The sequence below is a fragment of the Chiloscyllium plagiosum genome, unplaced genomic scaffold (genome assembly GCF_037043375.1).
Source record: "Chiloscyllium plagiosum isolate Xiang-an unplaced genomic scaffold, Cpla_swu_hap1 HiC_scaffold_27, whole genome shotgun sequence".
In the NCBI taxonomy this organism is placed as follows: Eukaryota; Metazoa; Chordata; class Chondrichthyes; order Orectolobiformes; family Hemiscylliidae; genus Chiloscyllium; species Chiloscyllium plagiosum.
Genome location: NW_028270165.1, coordinates 79,094,165 through 79,106,256, shown reverse-complemented (window position 1 = coordinate 79,106,256; position 12,092 = coordinate 79,094,165). Strand labels below are relative to the sequence as shown.

The following is a 12,092-nucleotide window of genomic DNA, read 5'->3' as shown; positions in this document are numbered from 1 at the left end:
TGAAGGGTCTATTTCTATGGTGTATAACTCAATGATCATCCACTTCATTTTCAAATCTTTCACTTCAATTTGCAACACCCTGTTAGGGTTCAGAGAGTTTCAGGTCCTGACACAACCTTCATCACATCTCCTGTGTGTTTTAAGTAAATAATACAGGTTGTACATTACTGGTTTAATACTATAAACAAAAGACAAATATAATGTAATAGAATTTCTATTCAGTACAGACAATGATGACTTGTTTCAACTTTGTTTACAAAGTATGAGAAGGGGAGGATCTGCAGACATAAATTTTGGAAGAAATGCCATAACAAGACCAATCAATATCATTGGATGTTTGAATCTGGAAGGACAAATCCATTCTACCTGCTTCAAAAGATACTGGGCATCAATGTGACCAGAAAAGCACTCAGACAGGAACACACCAGTGAACTGAGCTTTAACCAATTACACAGACTGAGGGAGAGACTGTTCCAGTGAGCTGACTGTGGGAAGAGCTTTAAGCAGTTACACAGATTGAGTGAGAGCGAGTGTCCCAGTGAGCTGATCGTGAGAACAGCTTTACACGGTTACACAGAGAGAGTGTTTCATCATGAGTTGACTGCGGGAAGTGCTTTAACTGGTTACCCAGTCTGGGAAAGTGAGTGTCCCAGTGAACTGATTATGGGGAAAAGCTTTACGCACTTAGACTGAGAGACAGGGTGTCTTAGTGAGTTAACTGTGGGAAGAGCTTTAACCGGTTAGTTAGACTGAGAGAGAGCTGACTGTGGGAAGTGCTTTACCCAGTTACACAGGCAGAGAGAGCCTCTATCCCCGAGAGCTGACTGTGGGATGAGCTTTAACCAGTCACATCGACAGAGAGAGAGAGAGACTGTATCCCAGGAAGCTGACTGTGGGAAGAGTTTTAACCAGTTACACAGTCTGAGTAAAAGAGAGTTTGTCCTAGTGAGCTCACTGTGGAAGAGCTTTCACCAGTTACACAGACTTGAGAGACAGTGTGTCCCAGTGAGCTGACTGTGGGATGAGCTTTAACCAGTTACACAGACAGAGAGAGTGTGTTCCAGTGTTGGGCTCTTTTCCCGAGGTTTCACACACGAGATGCAATTTGCACACACTAACTTCTCCAAACAGTTAAAGTTTATTAACACCTGTACAAGCTGGGTGACCCCGCCATGCCAGCATGTGAAATCGAGTCAAAGTGAGGCCCTGAACAAAGAAAGCACATCCCCTTTATATAGGTCAGCTGGTCATGCTCACAGATACTCTGGCCATGCCTCCACACCACTAAGACCACCCAGTCACTCACAGTCACATGTTAGTCCAGTGGAAGGGTGAGATCATCCTCGCAGATAATGCAAGTGATTTCCTCAAGACATTGTAGGTGTGATATACCTAGCTTCAGAGGATGGCTATGGAAGTATCTTTGGACGAGAGTGAATGATAGTTTAATTTGAAAATAGTAGGGGAGTAGTAGCAAATGACTGTCTAAATGGAGTGGGAGGCATTCGCATTCCTGCATAACTGTCATCCCCACCCACTTCCAGAATGTTCACTCAGTTAGTTTAACCTTTTAATATTACATTCATATCCAGAGGGATGTTCCCATTTAATCTTTTAACATTACACAGTGAACTGACTGTTAGAAGAGCTTTACCCAGTTACACAGTCTGAGCGAGAAACTTTGTTCCATGTTAGCTCACTGTGGAAGAGCTTTCACCAGTTACACAAACAGAGAGAGTGTGTGGTCCACTGAGCTGACTATGGGAAGAGATTTAACCCATTGCACAGACTGAGACAATGTGTCCCAGTGAGCTGAGTGTAGGATGTGTTTTAACCAGTTGCACATTCTTTGAGACTGAGAGAGAAAGTTAAATAGAGAGAGTCCCAGTGAGCTTACTATGGGAAGGAGCTTTTACCAGTTACACAGACTGAAGAAACATTACACTGTTCACAGCAGGGAGTGACTGTACACGTTTCCTGAGTGTGGTCACAGTTTCAATTGTTCATCAAAAACAGAGAGCCAAAGGAACACCAGAACTGTGGAGAAGCTGTGGGAATGTGGGGACTGTGGGAAGAGATTCCATTCCCTGTCGGCACTGGAGATTCACCAGCTCAGTCGCAGTGGGGAGAGGCCGTCCTTCAAAAAAATTACACATTATTTCCAATTGACTAAAACACATTCACGCTGCCTGATTACTTTGAACTTATACAAGTGCCCTGCCATAACATCTTTAATAATAGTTTGTAACATTTTCCCCCTGACATATGTTAAGTAAAAAGGTCTGCAGTTTCCTGTTCTGTGTCTCCCTTTTTGAAGAAAGGTGTCTACCAATCTAAAGATACCTTCCCTGAATCTAATGGGGTTTGGAAAATTAAAACCAATGCATTAACTGTTTCACTAGCTAGTTTTTCTTTAAGCGTCTAGGATAAAATCTGGGACTTGGCAACTCGCAGTTCCGACAGTTTACTCAGTACTACTTCCCTGGTAATTGTCATTTTCTTCAGTTCCTCCTTCCCTTTCAATTCCTGATTTACAGCTAGTTCTAGGATGTTACTTGTATCCTCTCCAGTGAAGACAGATTCAAGCTCTTTTCAATACATCTGCTACCTCTTTATCCTCTGTTACTGAATGCTCATTTTCCACAAAGCCAACACTTATTTTGTTAATGTATTTTTAAAAAGCTGACGCAAGTTTCCAACCGGTTTTATACTTTTGGCTAACCTTCTAACCCTAATTGCTGTGCTCCTGCCTGCAGCTCTCAAGTCTAGCGTCAACCTCTCTGCTTATTCTATTAACTGACCTTGATTAAGTGTTGCAAAACACACAAGGGCAAATCTTTCCTCTCCAGAAAGTCTCAGTACTTAACATGATAAAATTCACTATGAAATATTGTTCGTTAAAACTTTACCAAGCACACACTACAGATTAAAAATCCCACAATGAGACTCAGTTTTGATATGACCTTTAATTCTGAAGAGAAATTTGAATATCCAGTGATTAACGAGAAAAACTGTTCATTAACATTTCACATTTTTAAACAAAGAAAAATGACCAATTAATCGGAGTAACTTAGCAGAATAGCATGTATGGCCTTAAATGTAAATTAAATTTTCTTTACTGCCCTGCAGGAGTTCCCACAAATCTTTATATGAATCTTGATATTTCATTCACTTCCTAGGAATACTCCAAGGCATGCAACATCTCTCTAGGATTCACTTGAATCCTTCTCAGGATTCCAAGTATTCCTGGTCATTTCATCAGGATGCCTCCATTAGCTTTTGGCTAAGTGAACTTGGAAACTTCAAAGGTTTAGACTGATTAGTTTGAATGTTGGTTGGAAACACCCTGGTTCCTCATGGTCCTCTGTACTTTTAGTCTCACAGCACCTAATGCCCAAGTGACTGAGCTGCTGCTGAACATAAACTGCTTTCTGCCAGCAAAGAAAACTCCACAGTGGGTTGTTTGTGTTCTCACCATCTGGAATAATGATGGGGGCAATCTCAGTCAAGAAAGCTCAACAACACCTCTTTCCCTCAGGAGGCTTATGAAATTCAGCATGTTCATAACAACCTTGACAGATGCGCTATAGAAAGTATTCGATCTGGGTGCGTAACAACCTGGTGTGGCAAATGCTCTGCCCAGGACCGGAAGAAACTACAGAAGGTTTTATGCACAGCCCAGACCATCACGGAAGCCAACCTATCATGCACAATCTCCATCTGCACTTCTCATTGTTGCGGAAAGGCTGCCAACAAAATCAAAGTGCCCTCCTACCCTGGTAATGCTCTCTTACAACCTCTTTGGTCAGGCAGAAGATACAGCATCTTGAATCACGCACCAACAGGTTCAGAAAGAGCTTCTTCCCTGCCATTGTTAGACTGATGACTGAACTCTCTATATACGCACGGAATGATCTGCCAGAGGAAGCAGTGGAGGCTGGTACAATTACATTTAAAAGACATCTGGATGGGTGTATGAATTAGGAAGGATTTAGAGGGATATGTATCAGGTGCTGGGAAATGGGACACAATCTATCCAGAAAACTGATCAGCATGAACAAGTTAGACCGAGGGACATCTCTATGAAACTCTGTCCAATGCCCACTTACCAGCCCCTTCAATAACAGCATAATTGGAAGTATATGACATAGCTACAACATAATTTTACAACAAATAATTACAATTGCATCTTACAGAACCACAAATACCACGTTGAATGTTTAACCATTTAATTACACTAGACAGATCTCACGTTCCAGTCCTTCTAAATGCCATGAGGATCATAAAGCCTTCACAGAGAGACAGAATCTGAAACACCTTCCCTTAGACTCACACTCTCCGCCTCCAGTTGCCACAAGTGCACATTCCCTATACAATCCCACCCCTCCCCATGGCAAGGGAGAAATAATGCCGAGAGGGAGGGGTTTTCAGTCTGAAACTGACGGGCCTTCTTCCGCATTGTGACGTCCAACACAAGGGGCAGGGACTTTCTGCAGATCCAGCCGATGACGAACCCACGTTCCAAACCCCTTGTCTACTATTGGCCAATCGCCATTGGGTCAGACCAGACCATCGTGAGCCAATTAGAATCCCTGGAGTACCGGAAGTAGTCTGGTCCTCCCGTCAATCAGAGGCCCCCGTGTCTGAACGCGGAAGTTGGACCATGAGCTTCTGAAGTTGTTGCTGCTGCTTCACTTCGAATGAAGATTGATCTTCATCTCAGACTGCAACTTCTTTCTTCTGTTCAGCATCTGTGAGTACGGCACTCTCTTTTCTCGGCCCCTTTTTGATTTCCTTTTCCATTCTGGGGTTAAACTTCTCAGTTTCATGAACTGAAAGGAAATGAAACCAGGGAGGGGGCATACTCTGGGAAGGTTAACTTGGTCTCTGTTGAGAACATTGACAGGCTTTACTTCCTTAACTTGGTAAATTTATTTGTTTGGCTAATGTTATTAATTTGGGGGTGGGCTTCGCCAGGAGACGGTTAGCATTTTCCAGGATGGCATATTATCACTAGCAACTTGGCTGTACACTTGTAGAGTCATAGTTATATAGCATGAAGACAGACACTTTAATCCAACCAGTCCATGCTGAACTTGACCCTAAACTAACTCGTCCCCACCTGCCTGCTCCTGGCCCATATCCCAACAATCCTTTCTTAATCACTTCCCCATCCAAATGTCTTTTAAACGTTGAAATTGTCTCCACATCCACTTCTTCCTCAGGAAGTTCATTTTGTATGTGAACCACCCTCTTTGTAAAAAAAGATTGCCCAATAGATTTTGTTAAGTCTACCCTCACCTCCAGCAGAGTGAGACTGGAGGGAGATTGTGGCATTGAGATTGACATTTTGAGGGGAAAGGAGAGAAGAAAGAATATTCCACAGGAACCAGAATTGTCTGTTTGGAATTTCTATTTCTATTCTGTGTAGACTAAAAAAGAGGCTTATGTAATCTCTTTTTTCACAATACGAGAAAGGAAGGAATTGCAGCCAGAAATCTCAAAATAAGATATGATAGAGACAACAATTTCATTGGCATGGGAATATCATCAGCCTTTGAATCTCACAGGATTTTTTATTTCTCTTCTGTCCTGTCTGTTTGAAAGGTTTCAAACATCAGTGAGATTGAAGAACGCAGACCTCAATGAGAGTGTCCCCAGTGAACTGACTGTGGGAAGACCTTTAACTGGCTACGCAGCCTGAAGTAGCAATACCCCATTCACAGCAGCGAGAGACAGAACACGTTCCGTGTGTGTGGATTTTCAACGGATTGTCGAAGCTGGGGAGCAGCAGGGATTCCCATGTAATGGAGAAACCGTGGAAATGTGGGGACTGTGGGAAGGAATTCAAATTCCCGTCCTTGCTTGAGAGTCATCGCCGTTGTCACACTGGGGAGAGACCATTCACATGCTCCATGTGTGGGAAGGGGTTCACCCATACATCCGCCCTGGTGACCCACCAGCAGGTCCATACCGGGGAGAAGCCATTCACCTGCTCTGTGTGTGAGAAGGGGTTCACCCATTCATCTGCCTTGGTGATCCACGAGCGGGTCCACACCGGGGAGAGGCCATTTACCTGCTCCGTGTGCGGGAAGAGGTTTACTCATTCATCCACCCTGGTGACCCACCAGCGGGTCCACACCAGGGAGAAGCCGTTCACCTGCTCTGTCTGCGGGAGGGGGTTTGTTCAGTCCTCCAACCTGCAGAGACACCAGCGGGTCCACACTGGGGAGAGGCCGTTCACCTGCTCCATCTGCGGGAAGGCGTTTGTTCAATCCTCCAACCTGCAGAGCCACCAGCGGGTCCACACTGGGGAGAGACCGTTCACCTGCTCCGTGTGTGGGAAAGCATTCATTCAGTCCTCCAACCTGCAGAGTCACCAGCGGGTCCACACCGGGGAGAGACCGTTCACCTGCTCAGTGTGTGGGAAGGGATTCATTGATTGGTCTTCCCTGCGGAGACACCAGCCTGTCCACACCAAGGAGAGACCATTCAGCTGCTCTGTCTGTGGGAAGGCATTCAGTCAGTCATCCCATCTGTTCAGACACCAATCCAGTCACACCGAGTAGAGAACGTTTGGATTCTTTGTGGATGTGAATTCTATGAGTATTTAAGAGGGCACACATTCACTGGTGAGTTGAGCATCTGTTTAAGACACACTTACTGATTTGGAATACGCAATGGAGTCGGGAGGTGTATACATGTCATGTTTGACTCTGTGAAGAAATCTACCATGTGTAAAGATTGGCTCCGGTTTCTCCCTTCCCCATGAGACTGCCAGGACGATAACATGGTGTGAGATATTGTATTATAGGTCTCTTTACTAACCTACTCACAAACACTTTCTATTTACTCATTCATAAGTCTTTTGTAACCTGCTCACAAGAGCCCTATATCTAATAATACTGCATTCTGATACATTCACATCATTTTTAGGGAAGGAAACTGCTGTTGTGGAAAGGATTCACTCAGTCGTCCCAGCTGCATCCTTTACTCTGTCTAGCCTGTGGTTGACTCTACACTGCCCCCCATCCCCCTGTTCTCTCCTCCACTGGGCCCCTCCCTCTCCCCAGCAAATGAGTAGGGAGAAACCTACTTAGATACAGAGTATACGTTGAAATTGCTGAGTGAGGCAATACTTCCTACAGGTTAAGGAGGGGAGTGTGTGCGCTTTGACCTTGAGCTGTTTTTTTTTAAAAAAAGCTACTTTTTCTATGCCTTTTTGCTGGGGGGGAAATCTGAAGCTGTAACAAAGTTGGGTCACAATAAAGGGTTACCTGAACTTACCGCCAGGCTCAGACTCTCATTGAAGGCTTTGAGCTTCAAATGGTTTTTGTTTTAAACCTGTTGATTTCTTTCAGCCTCCTGCACTAAGTTTCCAATGTCGTGTATCAGATGGAGCAGTGAATGAGTAGCTAGTATCGTTGGAAATTGCAAATATTTCAGGAGTGCGGGTACTGTGTTGTTTTATCGGCATTGTAAAGTTTACTGGCAGCGCCAGGAGGTGTGGGCTGTGTTAATTAGAAATGATGTGGAGGTGCCGGTGTTGGACTGAGGTGGATAAAGTTAAAATCTACACAACTCCAGGTTATAGTCCCAACAGATTTATTTGGAAGCGCTACTCGTTCATCGCGTAGCTGTTGAGCAGGATCATAAGACATAGAATTTATCGCAAAACATTACAGTGTCATGCAGTTGATAAGATTTCCTGAACAAGTCCAGTTGCAGTTCAGTCTTTCTTCTTTTAGAATGGGTTGCAGGTTTCGATTCATTAACATGTATATCCCAGAACTACTTTTAAGTCACATTCTCCCGATGACTTAAGATTTTATAAAAATAGGTGACATCTCAGCTCAGACAATGCAAGAAAGGTGTGAGGTTCAAGTCTGTCTGTATCCCAGTCCTGAGTCACACTTGTTCTATTTCCAAAGTAGGAATTTATACAATATTACATAGATTGACTGCCTGCAGATTGTATTTTGCTCAAAAAGCACAATGTATCTGCAAATGATTCTGCAAATGCAAATTCACCGTATAGGGGGGTGTGTGTGTGTGTGTGGGTGTGTGTGTGCGCGCACGCATGAGAGAGTGAGTGAGTGTTTGTATGTGCATGCTTGATAAAGTGTGTCGATGCACTGGAGTATTAACCTGTGAGAGAGTGTGTGCATGGATTTGAGTGTAGGGGGTGTGTCAGAGAGAGCATGTGTATGAGAGAGGGTCTGTGTGACTGGGTGTGTATGTATGCGTGTGGAAGTGAGAGGCAGTTGTTAAGTGTAGTGTGATCACCCAAGGTCCCGATTGAGACCACCCTCGTGGGTTCCAAACTTGGTTATTGCCTCTGCTTGGCCAATAGAAACAATTAAGTAGTTATTGGGTGGCATGGTAGCTCAGTGGTCAGCAGTGCTGCCTCACAGGACCAGGGATCCAGGTTCGATTCCTGCCTCGGGCAACTGTCTATGTGGAATTTTCACATTCTCCGCATGTGGGCGGCACGGTGGCACAGTGGTTAGCACTGCTGCCTCACAGCGCCAGAGACCCGGGTTCAATACCCGCCTCAGGCGACTGACTGTGTGGAGTTTGCACATTCTCCCCGTGTCTGCGTGGGTTTCCTCCGGGTGCTCCGGTTTCCTCCCACAGTCCAAAGATGTGCAGGTCAGGTGAATTGGCCATGCTAAATTGCCCGTAGTGTTAGGTAAGGGGTAAATGTAGGGGTATGGGTGGGTTGCGCTTCGGCGGGTCGGTGTGGACTTGTTGGGCCGAAGGGCCTGTTTCCACACTGTAAGTAATCTAATCTAATCTAATATCTGCGTGGGTTTCCTCCAGGTGCTCCAGTCTCCTCCCACAATCCAAAAGATGTGCAGGTCAGGTGAATTGGCCATGCTAAATTCCACATAGTGTTTGGTGCATTAGTCAGGGGTAAATATAAGGTAGGGGAACGGGTCTGGGTGGTTTACTCTTTGGAGGATCAGTGTGGACATTTTGGGCCGAAGGGCCAGTTTCCATACTGTAGGGAATCTAATCTAATCTACACACATTGAAGAGGGCAGGGTGAGACTTGTCTTTCACTTTGCAGAAGGTGGGAGGTTTTGGATGCTGTGATTCAGGGTAAACACACACTGGAAGACCTTTGGCTCAGAGAGATGGAGTTGGAAGCCAGGCTGCAGACACGTCACGGGGAAAGTTAACCGGACACTTTATTGCAGGAGATGGTCATTCCCCTCTGGATTGGGTCAGTGGATGGGGTCAGAAGGGTGTGAGTGTGAATCACACAAGTGAAGGGGATCTGAGATTGGGCAGCAGGGGGAGGAGCTAACTGGCTGAGTGGTGGGAAGAAGAACAACGTTGGCGGGGGGGGGGCGCTGGGAGGAAGGGGCAGAATAATGACAGGTGATTGTCTTCTTTCTCTGCAGTTAACAGCAGGAGGCCAGATGGTATCGGTGTCTGTCTGGCGCCAGGTTCAGGAACTGACGTGCTCAGGGCAGGAGAAATGGGAAAGGGAAACTGCAGTGGGTGTGGTCCACAAATCTCAGGAGGAGAGAGCCTCTGCTGAGGGCGCATGAGACGTCAGAAGCTAAAAAGACAAAGCAGAACATCAAAGCTCTGGGTGGCATGGTGGCTCAGTGGTTAGTACTGCTGCCTCAGTGCTGGGTTTGATTCCAGCCTCAGGTGACTTTGGCACATTGTCCCCCTTGTGTCTGCGTGGGTTTCCTCTGGGTGCTCCAGTTTCCTCCCACAGTCCAAAGGTCTGCAGTTTAGGGTGGATCAGCTGTGCTGAATTGTCCAGGGATGTGCATTTTCGGGTGCGTAAGCCATGGGGAACTGCAGGGTTGTATGGTAAGTGGGTTGGTCTGGTGGGATGCTGTTTGGAGGTGAATGGCCTGTAGGGATTATGTGATTCTACTGCTTTAGCCATTTGTATATTGAGAAATGATTACTGTGGTGCTGGGGAAGGTGGGATTTGTAGTGTCACTGCACTCCGTCCATTCTCTTTCTGTCTCCCTGTCCATTTTCTCTCTCTTGACACCCACTCTCAGCTCCTCTCCTCCCCCCCCCCCCCCCCCCCCAACCATTCTCTTTCCCCACCACCTGTTATTTCTCGTACCTCCATCCTTCTTTGATCGCTGTATCAAGCCCTTCTAAGAGGAGAGAGACAGATGGTGATGACTCTACCTGGGAGATGGGGGTGCACGAGAAATGGCTGATCTTTAACATTGAGAATAGCTACTTAGAAACAACATTAAAGCATGTTCAATTCTATTTTTAAAAAAAGCTGCAGGCATCTTTCTGAAACTTGCGTTGAAAAATGTGCAGTCTGGCCACAGTTGAGGACAGGCTGTAAGGGGTGAGTTGCCCATTCTAATATTGTCAAATTGGTTCTGATTATGAAGAAATAGAGTCATGGAGCATGGAATGAAACAGTTTGGTCTGTGCCGATCAGATATCCTAAATTAATCTACTCCTATTTGCCAACACTTGGCCCAAACCCCTTTAAACCTTCCTATTCGTACACCCATCCAGATGCCTTTTAAAAGTTGTAATTGTACCAGCCTCCACTCCGGTAGCTCATTCAATACATTTACCATCCTCTGCGTGAAACAAGTTACCCCCTTAGGTCCCTTTTCAACCTTTCCCCAATCACCCAAAACTAATGTCTTCTAGTTCTGGCATTTCTTGACGCAAATTAAATGTCACACGTTTTTTCTCATCCTTTGGTCCCTCATCTTTCCCCACTCAACCTAAACCTATGCCCTCCAGTTTGTGACTCCCCTAACCGAGGGAAAAGAAATACAAAAGTTGAGCAGCCAGCCAAAATGCAAAAGCCACAGGGGGGAAAAAATTGTGGTTCTACTTTTTTTTTCCTCCGATTGGCATTTGGACTCTTCAAATCTGTCAGTAACGTGAGCATCTCTGAAGAGCATAATGCGCATGTCCCTCGGTGTCAGCAAGCACTGCGCATGTCGGCTGGTGTCAGCAAAAGACTGTGCATGCTCCTGGTTGTACACACAAACGATTCATGACCTACTTTTGATGGGCCAATAGAGAACTCGGGAGGACGGGAAGGTGTCTTGTCCTCCTGCCAATCAGAACACCGCTATTGTCTGAATGCGGAAGTTGGACAATGAGCTTCTGAAGCCCCTGCTGCTGCTCCTGTCTCTCTGAATGAAGATTGAGCTTTACCTCAAACTGCAACTTTCTTCCTCTGTCCAACAACTGTGAGTACGGCACTCTCTTTTCTCGCCACCTATTCCACTTTTTTTTTCATTGTTGACTTGCAACAACTGAAAGGAAAGGGAGTGAATTCAGGGAGGGGACAGAGTGTAGCAATATTGGTCGAGAGTGTGGTGCTGGAAAAGCATAGCAGGTCAGGCAGCATCCGAGGAGCAGGAAAATCGACGTTTCGGGCAAAAGTCCTTCATCAGGAATTTTCCTGCTCCTCGGATGCAGCCTGACCTGCGTGCTTTTCCAGCACCACACTCTCGACTCTAATCTTCGGCATCTGCAGGACTCACTTTTGTCTAGAAATGTTGGTCCAGATCTGTGTCTCAATTGGCAAACAAATGGCAAATGTGGTAATATAGCCTTTGCTGTGGGGGATAAAAAGCAGAAAGGAGGTGCATTGTCTTAATGGTGTTATGTTGGGATATGGAGAAAGTGAGGAGTGCAGATGCTGGAGATCAGAGTTGACAAGTGTGGTCCTGGAAAAGAACAGCAGGTCAGAAAGCATCCGAGGACCAGGAGAGTCGATGTTTTGGACATGAGTCGTTCATCAGGAATGTTATGTGGATGTACAAAGAGGTTTCAGTGTCCTTCTACTCCAGTCAATGCCAGTTGTCAGACAGGTGCAGAAAGCAAGAAACAAGGCAAGTGGTGTATTAGCAAGAGGAATTGAGTTCCGAAGTGGAGTGGGGCCGTCCAGCGGTTAGGGGGTCATTGAATATATTCAAGGCTGAGTTCATCTGATTTTTGAACAACAATGAAGTTGATGGTTATGAGGGAATGGAAAAAATGGTTTTAAGAACAGTTACAGAATCGTACAGCACAGAAACAGATACTTGATTTCATGCTAACTATATTCACAAACTAAACTAGTC

General features: G+C 45.5%; 1 protein-coding gene across 2 annotated transcripts; it reads left to right on the top strand.

Annotated features, from left to right (window-relative positions):
* The first annotated feature begins 4,649 nt into the window (after positions 1 to 4,649).
* On the top strand, positions 4,650 to 10,755 carry LOC122543533 (uncharacterized). Of its 2 annotated transcripts, none has more exons than XM_043682332.2 (3): positions 4,650 to 4,753; positions 5,608 to 7,454; positions 10,271 to 10,755. In XM_043682332.2, the coding sequence occupies exon 2, from the start codon at positions 5,808 to 5,810 to the stop codon at positions 6,567 to 6,569; it is 762 nt and encodes a 253-aa protein (XP_043538267.2). In that variant the 5' UTR covers positions 4,650 to 4,753; positions 5,608 to 5,807; the 3' UTR covers positions 6,570 to 7,454; positions 10,271 to 10,755. The 2 variants fall into 2 exon arrangements, with proteins under 2 accessions (XP_043538267.2, XP_087831110.1); XM_087974984.1 differs by lacking the exon at positions 10,271 to 10,755 and adding an exon at positions 9,411 to 9,542 and having other exon boundaries at positions 5,608 to 6,632.
* Positions 10,756 to 12,092: the final 1,337 nt, after the last annotated feature.